This window comes from Chelonoidis abingdonii, chromosome 3 (genome assembly GCF_003597395.2).
Source record: "Chelonoidis abingdonii isolate Lonesome George chromosome 3, CheloAbing_2.0, whole genome shotgun sequence".
Classification (NCBI taxonomy): domain Eukaryota; kingdom Metazoa; phylum Chordata; order Testudines; family Testudinidae; genus Chelonoidis; species Chelonoidis abingdonii.
In genome coordinates this window covers 101,278,312-101,302,683 of record NC_133771.1, presented here as the reverse complement: position 1 = coordinate 101,302,683, position 24,372 = coordinate 101,278,312, and the positions used below count along the sequence as shown (strand labels likewise).

Here is a 24,372-nt window from a genome sequence, read left to right as displayed (position 1 = left end):
GTGTTTTGCATGATTCAATTGGAACTTGTGGATCAGTTAAAAGAGACAAAATGTGAACCTCTCGTTTCTTCCGGAATAAATGCCATAAGGCAAACTCTCAGGAGCAGCATGGTATTAAACTCAGTTTGACACTGCAGCATGAATATTCAGTGGTTCTCAGGAGCAGGCCTGCATGGAGAAGATGCTGCAGTCAATCTTTTTAAAAGACTGATGATTCAACGCTGTTGGCAAAGCTGAATGAGTGAGTTGTGTAAAAATATTAAGCTGTCTCAAGTCATATTTTTATATTTCTTAGAAAAAATTGAACTGAGAAAATTAATTGACTTTTATTTATTTATTTATTTATTTGTACTGTGTGTTAGGATTTCCCATGAATTTTCAACATCTGTTTTGGTGTTCTATTTTTTTTTTTCAGAGCATGTTAAAGCTGAAAAGTTACATGACATGGGGCCTGATCCAAAACCTATGAAGTCAATGGAATAACTACCATTGATTTCAATGGGGTTTGGATCAGGCTCATGGCACATCTGATGGGTCCATCCATCATATCTATCCAATAATGGGACTTCCACATGTAGCGTGTTTGGAGGACTGGGCCCTGAATGTCTGTCTGCATGCAATCAGTTGAGTGGTTTCTGCTAGTAATATAAAAATATCCCATAAAGCTTTTCTTTATTGCCTTGTCATTGAATGTGTGTGGCTGCCAACTGTGAAATTCAGGACATTACTTTGAAAACCTTGCATACTGCAACTCTTCCAAAAATAACATAAACAGCTTTCATAACAAGGGATTCATTATTAATAATCTGAAAGTAATTTGTCTGAGGGGAGAATTTCAAAGGCACAAGAGGCACCTAACTCCTGTTGAAGGATAATAGGAGTTTGTCACCTAACTCCCATTTGTGCTGTCACAGTCCAAGGCAGCTGCACTTCTATTCCCCCTTGAAGGTCCATCAAAAGCACTTGCTCTAGGCTTCCAGCTCCTCAGCGATCACATCTCTTGGGTGGAGACCCACCTCTCTCTCTCTTTTTTTCCTGACGGGGGTATTTCCAGGATGCACAGTTCCCTGCCTACACTGCGAATTCTTCAGCAAAGTCAGACTGCCTAAGCAGGCCTGCTTTGTCTTCTCAGAGGCTATAAACAGTGTGATGTTGCTCTCTATATAATTTTATGAAAATATGCTAATGAGTTTAAATATAATGTAACCAGAATATGATTCATGCAAAAGGTCTCTTGTAAGGTATCATTACAAAGCTTATAATCTACTGTGTGTGATCATCCTATTTGTATAAATGTACCACTCTTGTATCTGGGATTAGAAATATGAAATATAACTCTGAGGGCCTATTGTAATTATCCAAAGTGTGGGCCATTAATGGTGGTTTGGAATCCTGATGACTTCCATTAACTAGGACAATTGTCTGCAGCTGGCTTTGTTTTACTTGTAAGTCTCCCTGCATACGTGTCTGCTGGCATGTGGGTAATGAAGTTTTACAGTGACATGTGATCATGTCTCCTGAACTGGAATCCATCTTTAACCTGGTGCTTTTCCATTGAGAAGGAGGGGGTGGGAACCCAGAGAGGGACAAAGGATTCCTGCCTTGTGCCCCAAAGATATATAAATGGGTGGAACAGAACAAAGGAGGCAGCCATCATGATGAATTCCCTAACTACCACCTGAGCTCGAACAAGGGCTGTACCAGGGGAAAGGACTGTGCCCAGACTAGGAAGGTGTCCAGTCTGTGAAAGAGACTTATTGAAACATCTCTCAGGGTGAGATTTTATCTATACTCAGTTGTATTACTGTATTCGGCTTAGACTTGCGTGTTCTATTTTATTTTACTTGGTAATTCACTTTGTTCTGTCTGTTACTACTTTCTGTATTTAATAAAATCACTTTTTACTTATTAATTAACCCAGAATATGTATTAATACTGGGGTGGGGAGGGCAAACAGCTGTGCATATCTCTCTATCAGTGTTATAGAGGGCAAATAATTGTTTACCCTATATAAGTTTTATCTAGGGTGAGTTGAGCATCTGAATGTTAAAGACAGGAACACTTCTGTAAATTGCTTTTAGTTAAGCCTGCAGCTTTGAGGCCCGTGATTCAGACCCTGGGTCTGTGTTGGAGTAGATAGGCATGTCTGGCTCGGCAAGACAGGGTGCTGGAGTTTTGAGCTGGCAGGGAAGGCAGGGGAAGAAGTAGTCTTGGCACAGCAGCTGGCAGTTCCCCAGGGGGGTTCTGTGATCCAACCTGTCACAAACAGTACAATTTCCCATAGGTACGTTACCACACAGCTCTTTCTAAGCAAGCACATTTATTCTTAATGGTAAAGCACTACAGAGAAAACATATTGAAAACAATAAAAGAACCTACACACATGCTAATAACCTTACCACAGATCCTCCCACACTCCAGCAAGAGCTCTCACTGGTGAACAGTCCTTCAAACCCTGGCCAGGGTTTTTCTGTGGTCACCAGTTTGTAACCATTTTGTCTCAGAACAAGCACTTGTAAATTGGTGAATTACTGCTTTATGCCCTTTCATCCTGGGAACATAGACAAAGGTCCCCTCCCCAGGGCAAAGTTTCAAAAGATCAGATGGGGGGGGGGCATTTGCATTCCCCTCTTCCCACGTATTTCCTAGGAAACCTACTCAACTAACCATTAAATCTTATCTTTTCCCATTGATTAAAAGAGACCTTTGAAGCTCATAACACTTCCCCAGGTTTAGATTAGTCATGCCTCCTAGACAAGTTACATACAATAACACAAACATTTGCATTTTAATACAATGAGCTCCTAAAATACTTAACCTTAATTTGATATGGTTTAACTTAGTTCAATAAGGTTATTGAAGGAAATTGCCATACCTGTCACATGTGCCTTTGAAAATCTCCTCCAAGTTGGTATTTTTTGGTTTAGTAAATGTGTGTAGTGGTTGCAAAAGAGGAATATTCCAGATTGCCAGGTCTGGAAAATTAAGTCCTCTGTTTAGTCCCCAGAACGGATATAATTGGCAATGAGCCATTTTATTATGAAAGGACCACTTTCAGGGCTTTAGGGTCTGATCCTGAAAACCGTTACTCATGCTAGCAGTCACATTAAAGTCAGATTACCCACATGAGTAAGGACTGTCGCAGGGAGTCTATACAGAGTAAAGAGGCGCCTGTACTGTGGCAGGTCAGATTGTTATAACTTATGCTGAGGACTGGCCAGAACCTGGGTGGCCTTGGGATCATTAGTATTTGCATTACCGTTGAGCCCCATTGGGCTAGGCACTGTACAAACACAGAACAAAAAGATGGCCCCTGCACCAAGGACTTTACCATCTAAGTACAAGCAAAGAATAACACAAGTCATACATTTTAAAAAACCCACCTTTATTGAACACACCATGATGAAAATGAAAATGAAAACCAGGGCAGAATTTGCAAAACTTCATCATAGCGCCTCGTACTAGGCATTGTCAATCCAAACTCTCACAAAGCTATTATTACTGTTCCCAGCATTTTTTGAGCACTGCCAGTGTGCCTTTCCTATTTTGAGTTGCTGGATCAGGTCCCAGGAGTGGCCCCTCTCTTCCAAACATGTCTTGTATAACTTGGCATTCTGATGAGTGCTGTTAAGATAGGACTGGATCTCCTTTCCCCAGTGGGCAAGGAAGTCCAGGACTGCAGCATGGGACCATGTGAAAGTGTGGGGCATGGCTCCTATGACTGGTATGGTGGTATATGACCCCAGATGTGTGTACTTACCACAAGCTGGAATCGCAAAGGGACACAGCTGGCTGCATGACAGCATTTAAATGAGGAGGTGACATCTTATCCAGATGTCCCTGAAGCTGTAGAAATCACACAGGTAAACAGACAGGCTGATCCAGCTGTACAAGTAGAGCAGTGTGGGATGGCAATGGGAGGACTGCCAGAGGTGTACCATTGTGAATTGAAATGGGAATGTGACCACACCTACTGTGTTCTGCAAAAACTCATCCTACATGCCAGCAAACTCATTTCCAAGGCGGGTTTATTAAAGCAGGGAATAAGGAATAAAATCTTTTGTCTCTGAACACAAAGCAGTTTTCCCTGAAAAACTCAAATTAACTCAAAACAACATGCAAATGTAGTAAACTCCTAAGTAACTGAAGCAAAACATGCATCTGATGTGGAGCATACCACCTTCTAAATGAGGGCACATCCCTAGGCAGGGTCATCCTTAGGCTTTATGGTGCATCCCTAGGCTCTTAGCAACACAAACATAAGCTTACAGTATTGGAAAACTTGCCACATGCATGTTATTAAAACCAGTTTAACTTAATTAAGCACACTGTAATGCAGATGGACTAGCACTAAAGAGGAAGCACTATAGAAAAAATTCTGATTTGACAGAATGATGCAAATAATATCATTTTTTTAATTTATCAACATTTTATTGGAAATTTATATGAAGAGGTATGGAAACAAGGATTAGTTTTTAATTAAAAGCAATCTTTCTGGCTTTTTTGGCTGCAAAATCAGAAATAATGTCATTGTATGACAAAGACAAAGTGATGTCTTGTTTGATTGCAGGAATAGCAAAACCGATCAAGTGTTCCTGACTCCTTATAGAGCAGAGATAGTTTTTAATGAGCTTTAGTTTTGAGAAACTCCGTTCTCCTGATGCTACTGTTATAGGAATTGTCAGTAGAATTCGAGTGGGAATGTAAACATTAGGATATATGTCAACAAGTTTGCTAGTATGAGTAAACTGTACAATGTCCATCATCGATTTTAAATGTTGCAACAACTCAATTCTTCATACAGTTCAAGTCCACTTAAATCAAAACGATCGCTCTGCTTTAGGAGGCTCTCTAGGTCAGGGGTCCCCAACGCGGTGCCCCAGGGTACCATGGCGCCCACAGGGGCCTCTCAGTGCACCGGCATACTGTCCGGCGGATGAATATCTGCCGAAATGCCACTGAAATTCTGCATTTCGGCAGCTACACCTCTGGATGATGCCACTTGCTGCCAATAAGCAGCGTTATCCAGAGGCGTCACTGTTGAAATGCTGCCAAATTTCGCCGGCATTTCGGTGGATGCTCGTCCACTGCCATGGTCCTTTGTCTGGTGATCACCAGACGAAAAAGATTGGGGACCACTGCTCTAGGTTCTTGCACTTTGTCATTAGTTGCTCTTGTTTTCCTAGTTCGTTGAATTTAGTCCTGCTCAGCCCACCTACCAGCTGAGTGAATGAAACCCCGGGCCGACAGTGAGTTGAGTGGCTCAGCCAGGGTATCAGCTGCTGGCCTGCTCAGCCTGCTGCCAGCCTGGGGTTCCTTGGGGGTCCCCAGGCCAGCAGTGGGTGCTCAGTGGGGCTGGTGGCCGGGACCTCAGGTGGCAATGGGGCAGCAGCCGGAACCCCAGAGCAGTGGCAGGCTGAGCTGCTCAGCCCACCGCTGCATGCCATCAAAAATCAGCTCGTATGCCACCTTTGGCACATGTGCCGTAGGTTGCCGACCCCTGCTCTATACACTAGTAAGGAGATGAGCATATTACAGTTGTTGAAGGGCTCTATTTAGCAGTAACAGGGCTATAGGAAAGTCAGTCAACGTTTTTTGTTTCTCTTATGAAAACTGGCCCACTCCTTTTGCCATACCAAACTTGTCACAAATAATTGTCAACAACTTAATTTTCTGTTTCTGGCTAAGATATTGATGTCTTAAAAAAAATAGTGAAATTGAATTCAGGATTGTTAGCAAGCATTTTTGGTGAACAAATTTGTTAAATGACAATCTAAATGGCAATTCAGTACTGCTTTTATGCTTGGCTCACCTCCCAGCCTTCTGGTTCAACAGCTGCAGTAGAGGAGGAGATAGGTGGAAAACTGCAGGACCCCAAAATCCACCTCATGGGGTGCAGAGTGGCAACAGCAGCAGCAAACCCTCAGGTCCGATCACTCGCCAGTGGGCACCACCGCCAGCCTAACAGGCTGTGGTGAAGTTAGCACAGCATCTGATCTCAGGGACAAGGCACTCATGGAGCCACAGCAGCTCATCCTGCCCTATGCAACTCCCCCCGGATGAGATGGATCGCTGCCAGCCCAGGGTAGAGACGCGCTCCCTAGCTAGGGTGACCAGATCCAGATGTCCTGATTTTATAGGGCCAGTCCTGATATTTGGGGCTTTGTCTTATATAGGTACCAATTACCTCCACCTAGGGTGACCAGACAGCAAATGTGAAAAATCGGGATGGGGGTAAGGGGGAATAGGAGCCTATATATGAAAAAGACCCAAAAATCGGGACATCTGGTCACCCTACAGGTGAGTTCCTTCCCCCAGCCCTTCCCAGAGATCCCAGCAGACAATCCCCTCCCTTAGACTGTGCTGCATTCACCCTCCCTAGGACCCAGCAGCCCTGCTCTTACATGCTTCACTGCTTCCCACCTGTCCGGGCTCTCAGCAAAGCAGTGCCCCCGACCTAGTGGTACCCTAGGCGGCTACTTGTTCTGCCTATGGCTAAGGACGGCCCTGTCCCTAGGAAATACCAAGGTAAGAATGCAGTTTCCCAGCTAGAGTGATTCATCACTTCAGACAAAGAGACACAACCATATGTGAATGGAGTAGACTTATATTATGGAGGCTATGTGCCACATATGGCAGATAATCTGAATTTACTGTGGCAACATTTTTAAAGAAGATAACAGGTTCTTTTTGTTCGTCAGGCCTTTTACTAACAGTCAGATCTAGATCTATCTGCACCCGGACTGTTAGTGATTATACTGTATTAACAGTTTATTCATCCCCTGTCCATACTACACCAGTAACCCCAAAAGGTAAACAACAGATCACCTTGTGTATGCACAAATGTTGATCTCACACTAATATATACAATCCAAAAGAAGGATTCCTAAAAGAGAAGGAAAGATCATCTCGTGGCTTTGGCACTGAAATGGGAATCAAAAGACCTGTGTTTAATTATTGGGTCTGCCACAGATTTCCTAGGTTCTCTTGTACAAATCACTTAATCTCTCTGGGGGAAAATACATAAAGTGAGGGTAATGCTGCTTCCTTTCTCCCACACTTTGGTGTGCCTTGTCTATTCAGGTACCTGCCCTGAAGAGTGTGGTAATCTAGCCGTCCAGTCCCAGACCTGGACTTTAGTGTCCACCAGTCTGGTCCTGTCCCAAACCTAGACTTTTGCGTCCAAAGTTTGGGGGCTTACCTGAAACTCCCCCAAGCTCACTACCAGCTTGGATATTCTCGCTGCCACCAGATCAGGAATTAATCTATGGGGCCTGATCCCCCCTTTCCTCCCTCTGGTGTCCCCAACCCTCCCTTGGTGGGACACCCAGATTCCCAATCCCTTGGATGCTAAAAGCAGGGAAAATAACCCCTTCCCCCTCCTTATCAGGCTTGCCTCGCGGCTAACCTGTGTGACCCAAGAAACCAGCTTTTCTGCTTCCCTCAGGACAATGGAGATGCAAAATACCCACAGCTGGGCTCTGCCACCCCCCTTGCTCCAGGAATGAGGGAAAAACTGTAACCACCAGAGAACAGAGAGAATTCTTCGTCTCTTTCCCTGTAGTCTGCTCTTTCCCTGGACCCAAATAGGAAAATAGCCCACAGCCTGGCTTTTCCCTTTGCCTCCCTAGGAAAAGAACTTTCACAAGGTTTAACAAGAAAACTTTATAGAAAAAAAGAAAGAAAATATAAAACAATCATCTTGCATTAAGAAACTCAATACAGGCTCTTGCTTATAAGAAAATATAAAGAAACAGTCTGATTTAAAAGATAGCCCAATTAAACCAGCACAACAAATTAACATACAGGTAAATACACCCCAAAGACCATCATAGCTGAATTACTTTGCGGTTCCTGGGTACTTACAGATGTTTAGAAGAAGTATTAGGAGAGAATTAGAAGAAGACTTGTTTCCTCATAGCTAAGAAAACAACAAAGACCCCGAGTATACAAATTCCCGCCCCTGACTTTAAACAATTCAGTTCTCTGATTGGTCCTCTGGTCAGGTGTTCGGTTACCCTTTTCAGGTAAAAGAAACTTAACCCTTACCTACCTATCCATTTATGACAAAGAGTATGCCATCTCTCACTGTTTCTGTAGAGTGCTTAACACAATGGGTCCTCGGTCTCAGTTGGGGGCCTCTAGATGCTACCTTAATACAAACAGAATAATAGAAATGGAGGGGTGAAAAGGACCAAGACAAGTCCTGAAGTCCCGCTGCCTGTGTTGACGCAGGACCGAGTAAACCCAGACCATCCCTGATAGGGATCTGTGTAACCTTTGCTTAAACCTCCTGTGATGGGAATTCCTCAGCCTCCTTTGGAAACCTGTTCCACAGCTTAATGACACTTCTAGTTAGTAAGATTTTCCTAAAATCTAACCTAATTCTCCCTTGTTGCAGATTAAGTTCATTATTACTTGTCCTATCTTCAATGGACATGGACAACAACTGATCATCATCTTTTTTGTAACAACATCCTCAGATATGTTAAAGGCTATCAGATCCTTCCTCAGTTGTGTTTTCTCAAGACTAAACTGCCCATTTTTTTAACCGCTCCTGATAGGTCAGGTTTTCTAAATCTTGTATGGTTTTTGTTGCTCTCCTCTCTTTTATTTGTCTGTATATTTATTAAAGTGCGGCACCCAGAATTGGACACAGTACGATAGGCACTGACTCCAGCGGTGCTCCAGCCCCTGGACCACCCACCGAAAAAAATTGGTGGGTACTTAGCACCCACTGGCAGCAAAACTCCCCTCCTTCTCCCAGCTCCTCCTGCCCACTGGGGGCACGGATGGAGTGGGGACAGGCTTGGGGTGGAGGGTGGGGGTCAAGCATCCCATGGGTAGAGAGGAAGTTGGCACCTATGTACAGTACTGCAGCTGAGGCCTCACCAGCACTAAGCAGAGTGGGGCAATTTACATCCCATCCTCCATACATTCCTGTTAATAAACCCCAGAATGACATTAGCCTTATTCACAGCTGCATCACTTGTTGAATCATATTTAATTTGGGATCCACTATAACCCTCAGATCTTTTTCAGTCGTATTCCCATCTAGATAGTTATTTTGTAGTTGTGCATTTGATTTCTCCTTCCTAGGTGCAGGACTTTGCACTTGTCTTTATTGAATTTCATCTTGTTGATTTCTGACCAGTTCTCTAATTTGTCAAGGTCATTTTGAATTCTAACCCTGTCCTTCAAAGTGCTAGGGACCCCTCCCAACTTGGTGTTATTCACAAACTTTATGAGCATACCCTCCACTCCATTATCCAAGTCATTAGTGAAAATACTGAATAGATAGGCCCTCCGTGTTTTACAGTGAACCATTGATAACAACCCTTTGAGTATGGTCTTTGAACCCGTTGTGGACCCACCTTATAGTAATTTCATTTAGATCACATTTCATTAGTCTGCTTATGAAAATGTCATGTGGGACTATGTCAAAAACCCTATTAAAATCATGATATATTACATCTACAGCTTCCCTCCATCCACTCGGCCAGTAACTCTGTCAAAGAAGGAAATTAGATTGGTTTGGCATGATTTGATCTTGACAAATAATATGACACGAAGAAGGAAGGAGAAGAGAAAAGAGGTGTTAAAGCAGTGAAAAAATGGTTAAAAAACAAAGAGATAATTCTGAAGAATGGGGGTCATATAAATCCGGTGATCAGCAGACTCCCATGTCACCTCCTTACAGATATTTTATGGTTTCTTTATTTGTTACTTAGGTCCAATAAACAATATGCTTCTGGAGGAGAAGCACAGCTATGAATATGCTGATGAAAACCTAATTGAAAACATAAGGAAAAAATTCCAAGAAAGCACAATTCACAATAAAATGTATCCCCTGAAGAAGAAAAGGGAAGGTGAGTGTGTCATTCGATCACTTACAAATGTAAACAAATGCATGCCATTGTTTTCAGATCTAATGGCAGTCTTCACTTGTGAAACTGGTTGTTGTCTGTGAAAGTGTCAGTCTCTACAGTAGCATTTTCTGAGGAACAAGAAGGAAGCAAAGGAGACACCAGTAGTACAATTTATGACTCGCTGTCACTGTTTAGAGTGATGCCTTTTTCAGTAGACACCGAGTCATTCAAGCTGGGTAAAAAAATTTCACAATAATTTATTCACCAAAAAATGCAGTTTCAGTCAACCAAAAAGTATTCGCAAATTTGACATAGATGCACTGAATAGTTTTGGATGAAAAATGTTTGTCCAGTGGAAGAAGCATGCCCTGGGATATAGGGCAGTCTGGGTTGGATGTCTGCACTGCAACAAGGGGTGTAATTTGCAGCTTGTGTAGATGTACCCACACTAGCTTTTAATGTAGCTAGCTTGCTAAAAATCGCAGTAAGGATGTGGCAGCATGAGCTAGCAATGCATGTATGTAGCAGGGGAGGGGGAATACGGGCAGGCGGCCTTGTATAGCCTGCACCGAAGCCCATGTTGCCACATCTTCACTGATCTTTATAGCAAGCTAGTTAGGGTACAGGTATGTCTGCACATGCTACAGATTGCAGTCCTGCTGCAGTGCAGATGTGGCCATAACCCTCTCCGGTTGAAACTGTTCTGCTTGGTATAAAATATTTGAATAATCACTGGCTCAGAGGACAAGTGTGCCATTGACCCTGTAGCTTGGTAGTCAGGGCACTCAGCTGGGAGGTGAGAGATCCAAGTTCAAGTCTCTGGGCTAATAACTATTTAATCACTTATACAAAGTAGAATAGCTTTAATGGAGAGATTGAGAGACCTGCCCCAGAATGTCCCCTAGCCCAGCAGTCAGGGCACTCTCCTGTGGTATTGGAGATCCAAATTCAAATCTCTTTTGCATATCAGGCAAAGGGGGGAACTGAACCCAGATCTTCCCACAGCCCAGGTAAGTGTCCTAATCACTAAAGGTATGTCTACACAGCAGCTGGGAGGCATAGGATTCCAAGCTAGGGTAGACAGTCTCATGCTAGCTCTGCTCAACTGAGTGCACTAAAAATAGCAGCGTGGCTGTGGTGGTGGCTTAGGCTAGCCACCTGAGTGTGGTCCTGCCACAGCCCCTGGGACATACTTGGACGGTGAGCCTGAGCAGCCACCATGCTGCTATTTTTAGCACCCTTCGTGGAGCAGAGCTAGCATGTGTCTGGCAACCCAAGCTGGGAATCACATCTCCCACTGCTGAGCAGACATACGCTAAAGGGCTAATGGTTATAAGAGAATTAGCTCTTCCTCCGTCAGCTGTCTTGTGACTCTAGCCCTTCATATGCTTTGCTTTTGATTTTAAAAATGCCCGAAGACAAAAAGTTTCATTCAACCCAAAATGAAATTTTTGTGAACTCACAATTTGCTGAAATTTTCCAACTTTTTTGTTCCATTGTTCAGAACTGCCAGTGAAGCAAACACCCAGGTATTCACTCTGCTCTATATGTAATACATAACTAAGCTTAGTAAAAAGCAGTAAACTTTTCGGCCCTGATTTTAATTTACACTAAGGCTACTTTCTGCTGCTCTGGCTGTCGGAAGGGGATTTAAAGCTGGAGTAAACAAGAATCAGGTTCTTACTGCTTAAAGATAATAATAATCCCAAATTATCAGTTCCAATTTAGCACAAATTGTACCTATATTGGTAAGCAGGGGTGGGGCTGGTGGAAAAGGTGACTGAGCTCCTCAGCTTCCCCACGCTCTAATAACAACTCCTGATTTTTCTCTCTCTAAGTTTCCCTCTTAATCTCTCTTCCTGCCAAATCCCCCTCTGAACTCAGTACAGGTTCCAAAGACTAATTTTCAGTGAGGGTCCTAGGTAATGAAATTTCTCCCACTGCAGCATGCCTGGGGAGGTGAACAGGATGTGCTAGTAGATATTCTACTCTTCCCATAGCTGATGTTTGTATTTTGCAGCTTGTATCAATTCCCATGTCTCAAGAAAGCAACAATGAGTCCTATGGCACCTTAAAGACTAACAGATGTATTGGAGCATAGGCTTTCATGGGTGAATACCCACTTCATCAGTCACAATACATCTGTTAGTCTTTAAGGTGCCACAGGCCTCATTGTTGCTTTTTACTAACACAGCTACCCCTCTGATACATGTCTCAAGAGTGGTTTCCAGTCTTTTGCAGGCAGCACATGTGCTGCAGCTGTGGATCCATGTCTTTCCCTCCCCACCCTTGTGGCCAGTGTTCACAGAAGCAAATCCTCTTCTCCCTCTAGGAAGGCATTGTGGGGTCTGTAGCAACAGATCATATTCTCTTCCATCTCCAAACTTCATCGCAGCAATGCCTCCAGAGGGACCGGCAGCAGGGGCTTTGCAGCCTGCCTTTTCTTCCCTCTCAGCAAAAGACCGTTAACTGAGATGAGGCATTTCTAATTCAGAAGGGGGCAACTGGTTTAAATTCACGCGGCTTCCCACCTGCCCTGTGCCTATGCCAAGAAATAAATTTTCATGGAGCATGAGAGAAGGAGAGCCAGGAAGCAGCAAGACCACAGAGATTGGAGTCTTCTGCATGCCCAGCAGCCACAGCACATCATGCCCAGAAGGGTGGGGAAAAAACAAGCAGCTGTCAGAAGGAAGAGGGAGAGACTGAGGACAACACTGTAGTCCAGATCTACACTAGCCAGGGAATTAGTACCCAGATAGCCAGAACAGGGTCAGTACTGATTCTGGCTAACAGGGCTGTACTGTCACACAGACAGGGCCTACCTGGACACTGCAAACAAGGGTTACATGGAAAAGAAAAAATTTCTATTTGACTTCTTACCCATCGGTAACCAGCTTCAAGAGACAGCATCTGCCTGAGGTCCCAGCCTCTAATTAAGCCATTTACATTGAGTTGTCAGATCCTTCAAGCCTTTATCCACCTGCCCTTTAAACTCCCTGTCAACAGAGAAAAGGCTGCACTTTATTACTCCTCTTGTTTGAAGGCTTTAGCAAAACATGCAAGAAAAGACCTTTGCTGTCTCTGGGGAGATGGCTATCGGAGTCTTGGATTAAGAAACAGTCGCATAAATGATCTTATTCAGAGGATAAAGGAGCAACCACCCACTCTGAGATCATTAGATAGCCAAAGGACATGTTGATTTTCTTCTAATCTTTTGGTCTCTTTCTGACATTCAGAAATGCTCCATTTAAGGTTTATATTAAAAATTTCTGCCAAGATTCTCTGTGTGCACATTTGTGTGTGCATTGGGAAATGTGGATTCAATGTGTGCATGTAAATCCAAGCTTTGGTGAGTACAAAAACAAACCTGAAAGACTTTTGGCGCACCAGTGGGGATAGCTTAAGAGACCTGCTTTTGGAAAAGTCTCATAAAATCAGGTCAATGGGCCATTCAAAACATAGATGAATTTGCTGCTTTGGCCTTATTGAGAACATCTCTTATAAGCTTTTTAAGGGGAAAAGATCTACAAGAATCAATGGTTTCCTGCATCTCTGCCAAAGGTTTAATTATCCGTCATATTGGTTACACCACAGGCCTGCTTCCCATTAATTTATAACATTCATTAAATTCTTCCTTTCAATTGTTCAAACATACAAACAATCAGACTGAAATTCATTGGTGCAAATTATATTATAACAAAATAAAAGCAAACCCCAATAATTTAACCCTTGTCTGAGTTCAACCCTCAAAGAATGGATTTTAAATCAGTGTTTATAATCAGTTATTTAGTCGTGTATAGAGACTCCAACCAAAATCAAAGCTCCACTGTACCAGGCACTATACCAATATATAGTAAGAACCAGTCCTTGCCCCAAAGAGCTTACAATCCAAACAGACAAGATAAAGAGTGAGAGGGGAAATGGAGGCAAAGATACTTGCCCAAGGTTGCTGGTAGATTCGGAAACAGAACCCAGGTCTTTTCACTTCCAGGCTACTGCACTGTTTACTAAACCACACTGCCTTTCTATCTTTTGTACTAATTTTGATAGATTTTCTCTGGGCTTTCATATCCTTTTGTTCTTACACAAAGCGAAATTAACTATCTATTTTATTGCTTCACTGAACCTGGACCAGATGATAAAGGCCAAAATTTTCAAACTCGGGTACCTTAAATCAGGCATCTAAATCTATATTTAGGCATTTAGAACTCCTGCTTAAGTCACTGGGACTTGTGGGTTCCTAGAATCTTTGAAAAATCTCATCACTTTCATTTAGATTCTTAAATATAGATTTAGGTGCCTAGTTTTAGTCATCCAAGTTTGAAAACTTTTTCCATTTGGTATTTTCTCTGCTCGCTGATGGGATGACTGAAGCTTTTAAATGAGAGAATAATTAATGGTGCATGTTGGAGGAAAAATGAACAGGTAGGGATAGGGGTACTCACATAGGAGTTGGGCAATGCAGGTTCAGTCCCAGGTTTGCCACAGGCTTCCTGTGTGAACTTGGCATGTTGCTTTATTTCTTTTTCTCAATTCCTCATCTGCTTTTACAAACAGGGAAGAATTCATAGGGGAAATAGAAGTGGGTGACAACCTGGGAGGCAGTGACCATGAGATGGTTGAGTTCAGGATCCTGGCACAAGGAAGAAAGGAGAGCAGCAGAACACAGACCCTAGACTTCAGAAAAGCTGACTTAGACTCCCTTAGGGAACTGATGGGCAGGATCTCCTGGGAGAATAAAATGAGGGGGAAGGGTGTGCAGGCTAGCTGGCTGTATTTTAAAGAAGCTTTACTGAGGGCACAGGAACAAACCATCCCAAAGGGCAGAAATAATAGCAAATATGGCAAGCGGCCTGCTTGGCTTAACAGTGAAATCTTCGGTAAGCTCAAACTCAAAAAGGAAGCTTAAAAGAAGTGGAAATTTGGATAGATGACAAGGGAGGAGTATAAAAATCTTGTTAGAGCATGCAGGGGTGCAGTCAGGGAGGCCAAGGCACAGTTGAAGCTGCAGCTAGCAAGGGACGTAAAGGGTAACAAGAAGGGTTTCTATAGGTATGTTAGCAACAAGAAGAAGGTCAGGGAAAGGGTGGGACACTTGCTGAATGGGGGAGGAGACACAGTGGCAGAGGATGTGGAAAAAGCTGAAGTAGTCAATGCATTTTTTGCATCGGTCTTCACAGACAAGGTCAGCTCCCACACTGCTGCACTGGGCAGTACAGTATGTGGAGGAGATGAACAACCCTCAGTGGTGAAAGAACAGGTTAAGGACTATTTAGAAAAGCTGAATGTGCAGATGGGTCCATGGGTCCAGATCTAATGCATGCCAGGGTGGTGGGGGAGTTGGCTGTTGTGATTGCAGAGCCACTGGCCATTATCTTTGAAAATTTGTGGCGATCGGGGGAGGTCCTGGGCGATTGGAAAAAGGCAAAAATTGTGCCCATATTTAATAAAGGGAAGAAAGAGAACCCAGGAAACTCATGGCAAAATCATGGAGCAAGTCCTCAAGGAATCCATTTTGAAGGACTTGGAGGAGAGGAAGGTGATCAGGAACAGTCAACATGGATTCACCAAGGGCAAGTCATGCCTGACCAACCTGATTGCCTTCTATGATGAGATAACTGGCTCTGTGGATATGGGGAAAGCAGTGGATGTGATATATCTTGACTTTAGCAAAGCTTTTGATACAATCTCCCACAGTATTCTTGTATTCAAGTATTCTTGCTAGCAAGTTAAAAAAGTATGGATTGAAAGAATAAAGTGGATAGAAAGCTGGCTAGATTGTTGGGCTATCTACCTGTTTTCTATGTTAATTAAGCATGGTGGAATCAAAACAATGGAAACTCCATTTATATACAGGGAGATGGGAAGCCCACAGGAAGGAAAGAACAGCATGAGGTCATCCTGCCTCTTGAAACAAGTTCATTGAACTTTGAAATTAAAAGCAAGGGTAGAAGCTATATTTGGCATCCATCACAAGACAGATATGAGGAAACAGAGCTCTTGCAAGCTGAGAAAGATGGGTGTCCTTCAACCAAGGGGGAGTTTCTGGAACTGAATATAGGTGAGAAACTTGCTAAGGTTAAGATCTTGCACCTAGGATGACAAGGGAAGCCTTGTATTTTTGTGGAAGGTCCTGACTGTGGGAAAGTCAGCCATATTTGGGAACAAGAATAAGTGGTGAGAGAAACCAGTTTGAACAACGCCTATATCTTGCTAGATTAAGTTTTAGAATTTTAGAAGCATATTTTGGTTTGTTTTACTTGCAACTCTTTCTATCTTCATTCCTTATATGTGAACTCACTTAATCCTATGTGTATTTTGTCAACAAATTTATTTCATTTTTACCATAAACCAATTCAGTGCTGTGTTTAAAAGGAATGATGTGTTCACCCCAGTTAAGTTAAGCTGTGATGTGCCTTTGTGTTTTTAGAGGAACAAGCAAATCATATAATTTTTCTGAACTATCCAGGAGAGGGCTGGACAGTGCAAAACACACAGTTTTGGGAAACTCTGGAATTGGGAGTGTGTTGGTGTTACCCTGCAAGTAGTACCCAAGGCTGGTGGAAGCTTGAGTGGGGCTGTAGATAGGCTTCTGGGGTCAGAACTGTTGAACCAAGGCTGTGTGGCACACAGGCTGTGACCTGTATGATGGTAGGCTAGTCCTGAGCAGCTGAGGGTGGGGGCTACAACAGCAAAGCTTTGTGAGGCACCCGAGGTTACAGGACAGGGGTGACACAACCCCTCACTGGTCTGGATTGCACCCCGGAACATGACAGTGGGACACTCAGATACCATAGTAATGGGGTCATGTCTGGAAAATAAAAACAGATGGACAAAGAGGTGAAGTGACTCACATCATGGAACTGGTCAGTGGCAGAGCAGAGGATGGTGAAATCTTGGCCCTGTTGAAATCAACAAGGGTTTTGTCATTGACTTCAACAGAGTCAAGATTTCACCCAAGGTCTGTTGACTCCCACTCCTTTGCTTTAATCACCAGCCCACACTGTTTGTAGTTCCCATTCTGCAAGAGCTGAGTTTGCATTTTTATTAGTTCAGTAGAAGCGACAGGGTTTTGTCTCCTTAGTGACTGATCTGCTCCCCATCTGTTTTAAGCTAAATATCATTCAGTTACTGTCGTTTGCTAACTCTTCATTGACACACAACTGTTCACACAGCACAGCACTCGTGCACTCATGTTCGTTCACTCTGTCATTTTAAAACCAATATAAAAGACTTCCATTTCAATTTCAGCCATTCATTTTCTTTTTTGTTTGTTTTCAGAAACCTCTAAGATGGAATAATACTGAAATTAACCAGAAATGACTGGAAAACTGTGTATATTATGTAATTAGATCATCCACAACTACAATAACAGATGAATCCTGAAAGAAACACCGTCTTCCTTCTGTCTCATGAAGAGCATCCAAGGCTGCAATTCAACTACACCAAGCCCCATAGAAACTAAACTACTTTCACAATCATAAATAAAAAGTCATGCACGCTAATGGTTCCCTTTGTAAACATGTATTCACAAATTCATATAATTATGCCAATTAAGATCCAATTTTGCCTTCTCAGTGCACCCAAAACACCCATTGATTTCCTAGGCTACTGTAGGGCGCTTACTCCAGGCCAATTCCTTATTCTAAAGTGTCCTATAATTGCAAATGTTTTGGGGAGAAAGAGTAAAGTAAGTCCTTATTTAATTAAACAATTGCAAATGCTCCAGGTTGAGTTTCAGGTATGGTGTACTGAAAATTACAAGAGTCAGATTCTGCCACCCTTTCTGGTGCTGCGTAGTATCTTACTGTGCAAGTAGTACCTTGCTTCATAAGTAATCCCATTGAAATCAATGCAACTGCTCACAGAGTGAAATACTTCCCAGTGGGACTAAGGGTGGCTGAACCTGGCACAGAATAAATCATAGTATTTTGGGTTAGGTTGTGTCCATACTGAGGATAGGAAGGGCTGATCTTGTGGGGTCTGAGTAGGAGCCACTAAGGCCACGTCTAGACTACGCGCCGTATCGGCGCGTTAAAATCGGTTGCTCGGGGATCGATATATCGCGTCTGATCTAGACGGGATATATCGATCCCTGAGCTCGCTTATATCGATTCCGGAACTCCACCAATACCAACGGAGTTCCGGAATCGACATGGTGAGCCTCGTACATTTATCCCGCGTGTTGAAGACGGGTGAGTAAATCGATTTTAAATATTCGATTTCAGCTACGCTATTCTCGTAGCTGAAATTGCATATCTAAAATCAATTTTCGTGCGTAGTGTAGACCTGGCCTGAGAATCGTAACCTCTTTGTTCAGGAAGAGATAGTTGCTCAGTCGGGGAGTAATTTGCCAAAAAGAGAACAAGGAAGCATGGGGAGGGATGAGAGCAGGTGGAGTCATGTCTCCGTCCTCCCTGTGCATTGTGAGGAGGGAGCATGCTGCACTTTTAAAAAGTTATGTAGCAAATTGCTGTCCCATTCACACCCAAGCACAGCTGGGTCAGTGCATCTTCATGCAACCTTTCAATGGGCTCTGCCAAACAGGAGTCATTGGGTCTTGATTAACGCTCCATCTGTTAAAGGGTATAGCAGATTCTTCATATTTTTCAAAAATTTGCTTTAAAATGTTTTCCTTTTTAAAAATATGTTTGAAAAATGAAAAATAAGTGGTTAGACAGTTCCATGAGAGGAGAAGGGTTTGCTGGATGCAAAACCTACCTGACAAGCATCTGAGGTACATTCATTGGTGCCCTACCACTATTGTCCTTAGTATTGTGGAAATAGCAATTATGGTGGGTATTTTTGCTTATTCAGATGAGGATGCTTTTAAATCTAGCTGTGAATGTACGAGCAGTGCTGATATGGGAAACATACATGCTGTACTCTCATATTACAAAGCAACGAAGCACCAAAAATGCCTACATCTTTTCTCTGTAAATATTTTTAAAGAAAAAATCCCTACAATATATAGTATACCCTGAATTGCTGATAGGAACTCCATGGAATAGTTAGTTACCTCTATGGTAAATTCATTTTGGATTTCTTTGCACTGTTTTACATTAATTTAATTAGGGTAAATCCTTTTCCTTACTATAACCTTTGTCTAAATTAGTCCAATTACTAAACAGTACTTTATATGCAACATTCGGCATATAAATAGTTAACGAGGGATAGTTTTGTCTGTGTCTCTATTGTATGTATGCACCCACCTTGTCTGTCTGTCGTATACATAGGATTAATTGGTTAATGTGGCCTGTGAATGTATTAATATGCCTCTTTGAATAGATTGCACAAAAAACAATATTTCTCTTTTTAGTAGGTGAAAACAGTCCAGCTTGTAACATTGGCAAACCCAGTCTTCTGCATAAATAAATGTAGTTCATGCTGCATTTTATTAGGTTGTTGTGTATGTGATGTTGCCATTCAGTAGGTGGCTTAGAGATGATAAGGGATCTATTACTACCAAACTCTCCTTTCGCTCAAGTGGCAGAGGTCTGTGTTTTTGGAGTTAGAAGGACAAATACAATAAAACTCAAGCCTGTAAGTTGCTAAGTGCCTCCTATCAGGTGTTGAGTACCCTTAACTGTTGTGTATGCTCAACTCACCATAGACTCAAGCTGTTATTGTGACAATTGTAGGTTTATTTCACAGCACTCTAATATATATACTGTGCTCTCTTTTGTAAAAATGAAGTCTCAGTGATATTAGCCCTTACTATAGCACAGGGGTTGGCAGCCTTCGGCACGTGGCCCATCAGGGTAATCTGCTGGTGGGCCACAAGACATTTTGTTTAGGTTGACCGTCGGCAGACATGGCCCCCACAGCTCCCAGTGGCCGCAATTTGCCATTACCAGCCAATGGGAGCTGTGGGAAGTGGCAGCCAGCACGTTAAATAATAAAATAGTTGCCTTGTAAATGATTGGCATAATCCCTCACACACATTTGCTAGTTTAAAGGCTTAATTTATTTATTGTTAATGAGCATTTCCTTCCACTGCACTCTCACTAAGGGCCTATCCTCACATGGAGTTATTCAGAAACAGCCATTCCTGAATAACTCTACATGCAGATGCCTTTATTCAGGAATAGGAATGGCTTGGTCCTGTTTGGTTTAACCCAGAAAGTCCATTAAACAAAACAGGGGCAGGACAGCCTTATTTTGGAATAAGAGTGTCTGCACATAGCGTTATTGTGTAGACAAGCCCCTAGTGAGACAGCATTTCCATGTGGATAATCAACATGCACATTTTCCATAGTTCCATCTTTGTGCTTGGAGAAGATAAGAAAAACCTTTCTCCCAGCATTCTTCTTTAAACGCCAAAAAGCCTTTTGTTTAAATACAATGTGCTTCTTCTTTGTGTCAGACAAATCCTTATCTGCAACACTCTTGGCAAGGAGTGCTGCTGTTGATGCTTGTTATTGCTCCACTTAATGCATTTGTTGCTTTAGTTACCTCTTATGTCTGCCCAAGTGCTATTTTAAATTTTTGCTTTGATGCCGCTCTTTGCAAGTATCTGACATGGTGTTAAATACTTGCAGTCTTCAAAGATAAACCAAGTTTGCTTTCAAAGATTAGAAGTGGGGTGTAATGTTTGTTGGCGGGGGGGGGGGGGGTTGGGAATTGCTGGGCTGCTGGCCTGTCTCCCGAAGCTCAGGAAGGACTAGCACCAGGCCAAGAATTTGTTCAAGTCCTTCCTTCAGGGTACTGTTTAATCTTCAAACACAAAATTCACCAACAAACACAAAGACAAGGCGGGTGCCCTGAAGCCCTTTGTTTCTCTCTTTACCCCACCCCCTTTCACTGTCAGAGTCTGCCACAGAACAGGAGCCAACTCCTTCCTGCAGAAACCCCTTCAGCTGAGCTTGTTCAGTCCTTTACAGGAATCCCCTGACCCCTTTCCCTCCACCAGGCCCAAACACCCATTTTTAAAGGGGTTCGGCCTAACAATAGGGCTGGTTGACCCCATGCATCTTGGCCCTTAAAGTGGGTGACCATCCCATTCCAGGAATACTTTTGTGTTTTCCAGTGATAGATTTGCCTATTTGGCTCTTCCCCTTGGGTTTCATATCTCTTCTCTCTTTGTCTCCACAGGATACCCTTTCCTGTGTAGCCCTTACTTCCTCTGATGAGGAAAGATAAAAAGAGTTAAATTAATATGTGGAACATGGCCAAATGGTGACTCAGACCCTGACCCTGCAAAGACTAATGCACATGTTTGTCTTTATGCCTCCGAGTTCACCTGGATGTGGGAATGTCTGCAGCTGCCTTAGCAAATAGGTCTCAGCTCAGGCTTAGCCTCAGATAAGTAATAGAACCGGCCTTTGTTATTTTTGAAAGTCTTGAGAAACAAATTTTTGTGTCCTTCCTTTTGCATAAACATACGTGATTCCCTAATAATCCCACAAAGGTGTACAGAGACAGATTAAAGGTTCTAGGAAGAGTTAGTGAGATGATTCTATGCAGTACACTATATTTAAATAACTGACTTCCTACTTGCTAATATCTAACCTAAATCTGCTTTGCTGCAGATTAAGACAATTACTTCTTGTTTTTCCTTCTGTAGAGCAATTGATCACAGTCTTCTTTATAACAGCCCTTAACATTTTTGCAGACTTTTATAAGGTCCCACCTCAGTCTTCTTTTCTCAAGACTAAAAGTGCCCAGTTTTTTAACCTTTCTTCATAGCTCAGGTTTTCTAAACCTTTTATCATTTCTGTTGCTCTTTCCTAAAGTGTGGTGCCCGGAGTTGGACATAGTACTCCACCTGAGGCCTCACCAGTGCTGACTAGGGACAATTAGCTCCTGTGTTTATTCAACACTCCTTTTAATACACCCCAGAATGATATTCACCTTTTTAGCAACTGCATCACATTGTTGACTCATATTTAATTTGTGATCCACTATAACTTCCAGCTTCTATTCAACAGTACTACCACTCTGTCAGTCCCCATTTTATGATTGTGCGTTTGATTTTTCCTTCCTAAGTGTAGCACTTTTCACTTGTCTTTATTGACTTTCACCTTGTTGATTTCAGACCAATTAATTAAGGTCATTTTAAATTCTAATCCTATCCTCCGAAGCGTTTGCAATGCCTCCCAGCTGGGTGTCTATAAATTTTATAAACATACTCTCCACTCCATTATCAAAGTCATTATTGAAAATATTGACTCGTAGAGAATCCAGAACTGACCCCTGTATGGGTTCTGCAGATGGGTTCAAAATACACCCTCCTAGTTTGACAACAAACCATTGACACCTACTGTGAGTGTGGTGTTTTAACCAGTTGTACACCCACCTTACTGTAATTTCATTCAGAACTCCTTTCCCTAGTTTCTTAGGAGAGGTGAAATCCTGCTATTTGTTCTTTTCAATTATGGTACTCATGTTACATCTATTTACATTTTCAAGTCTAATTTAGCAAGAAAAAGAGCTATAAATGCAGTTTGTTTCTTTCTTTCTTCAGAAAATGAAGTTTGCTGAGTCTGATTCCAGAGGCCAGCTTGTACAAGCTCCATTCACTCCTATCCCCCAGCCTTCTCCTGATCATCGGTCGGTATATACCCGAAGAAATGATATTTGCTCTTTTTTTGTACTGTTGAGGATTGTTTGCAGAGGGAGCTGAGAAACAGTGTTAAAGATTTCCCTCAACCACTGTGACTTCTGTCCTGCTGGAGGCCATGGATCAGGAATAGGGGAGTTTTAAATATATATTTTAAGGGAAATACATCTTTAAACTAAACTTTATACTCAAAGTGAGCCATCTTTTGTCACAAACGTGAACACCTAAAATCAGAAACTACTGTAGAAAGCTAAACCCAAAAAGCATAACAATGATTCAAATTCTGAAGGCTGCCTGACTAGTCCTTACTCAGACAAACTCTGTTGCCTTCAGTGAGAATTTCACCAGAGAAACCACAGACTAAAAAGGAAATAATGATTTGATCCAGTAAGGGTACCCTCCTCAAAATAAGTCAGTGAGGCTTAATATGGATTCAGGTATCTATCTACACAGAACTCATTGCAGGATTGGGACCTAACTATTGTCAGTTCCAATTTGTGAGCACCCAACAATTATTTTTTGTAAAAGAGGAATTGTTCAACTCAACTTTGTTTTTCAAAGTGCTGAAATTGCTGATTGCCATTTAAAAATTATTAATTAATGTAATCAATGTATGTAAAGAAATTACTGGTTTTTAAAAATGTATTCTACAAATACATTCTAACTGCAATTCTTAGTTATGCTCCTTGTTGATTTGTCTGGACATTTGTGTTGTTAGCTCTTGTTTTTCCCAAAGACTCCACGGGGATGTAGCTAATTTAAATACAGAAAAGGTCAAAATCTTGTTTTCAAAGTTTTCTTGAACACAATTAGCTTAATATTTTAACAGGTGGAAGCTGTAGTAATTACTTTTAGATTATACACAAAATCTGTTGAAGTATAATTACTCTGATCTATGAACCAGGTAATTAAGGTAAAAAACTCCTTAGATATTTTCTTAGACCTCATTAACGTATTTCTTTTGAAAATGCTTGGATAATGACAGGACTCATAAAAGCACATTAAAAGTTTATCCATAAAATGACACTGAGTAATTTAAATCTTTATCCTGGGACATTAAAGGACAGAATAACATTGAACTGCTCAAAGTACTGACAAGTCTTGATTTCCAATACAGACTTCATACAAATTTGGAAGGAAACTGGCCAATCAAACTGAGCAAGTGGGAAGGGTGCAAGAGCCCTTTTATAGTGGAAAAGGGCTGGAGCTGGGGTGAGAATCTCACCCCTAGTGTCTCTGGCAAAGATTTTGCCTTTTGTACATGAGTCAGGAGATGACGTTCCAGTCAGATGTCACATGTTGATTATTGGGTTGCTACTGGGTTATCGATTCTATATGATTATGGGCTTGATATATTACTCATCAAGTGGTTATGGCAAGACACACAATTACATTAGGAGCATTGGAAAAGCTTCAGAAAAAAGGTGAGGCACGTTTCTATTACATTATGTAGTATTCAGATGGCAGAAGTGTTATGCGATATAGTTCGTAGCTTTTTAGATTTGAAATTAATGTCCTGAACATGATACCAAAATGATTCTTTTTGCTGACCAACGAATGATGTGTTGAATAAAAGATAGTTAAAGTGTGTTGCCTTTCATTTTTCATTGTATAAAAACATCCACATATTAGGAATTTTTTCAAAATTTTTTTTACAAAAAAAGCAGGCTCAGCTTGACCTGTAAGTTGCTCTGCAGGAAGGTCACCCACAACTTTTTTGTTAGCTGTTGACATGGAGCTATTCAAAATGCAGGAACAGATTTTGCCCCCATCAAATGTTACCAATGGGCTATTTTTTAGGGTTGAGCTCATGGATTAATAGGTAAAATAAATGAAATACTCAAAGTCCTTGTTGGTCCTCTAGCAGTAGCTGGATTATGCCAGAGAATAATATCAATGGGAGCTACAGATGTCTAGCACCATTTAGGATTTGACTCCATG

The 24,372-nt window shown here is 42.0% G+C and overlaps 1 protein-coding gene across 1 annotated transcript in view; it reads left to right on the top strand.

Annotated features, from left to right (window-relative positions):
* THEMIS (thymocyte selection associated) overlaps window positions 1–19,264 on the top strand; it is a 107,325-nt gene extending 88,061 nt beyond the window's left edge. The window contains exons 6-7 of the mRNA XM_032777651.2: window positions 9,732–9,869; window positions 17,151–19,264. Coding sequence (XP_032633542.1) covers window positions 9,732–9,869; window positions 17,151–17,170 — 158 coding nt within the window. The 3' untranslated portion in view covers window positions 17,171–19,264. The remainder of the gene's footprint in view (window positions 1–9,731; window positions 9,870–17,150) is intronic.
* The last annotated feature ends 5,108 nt before the right edge of the window (window positions 19,265–24,372 follow it).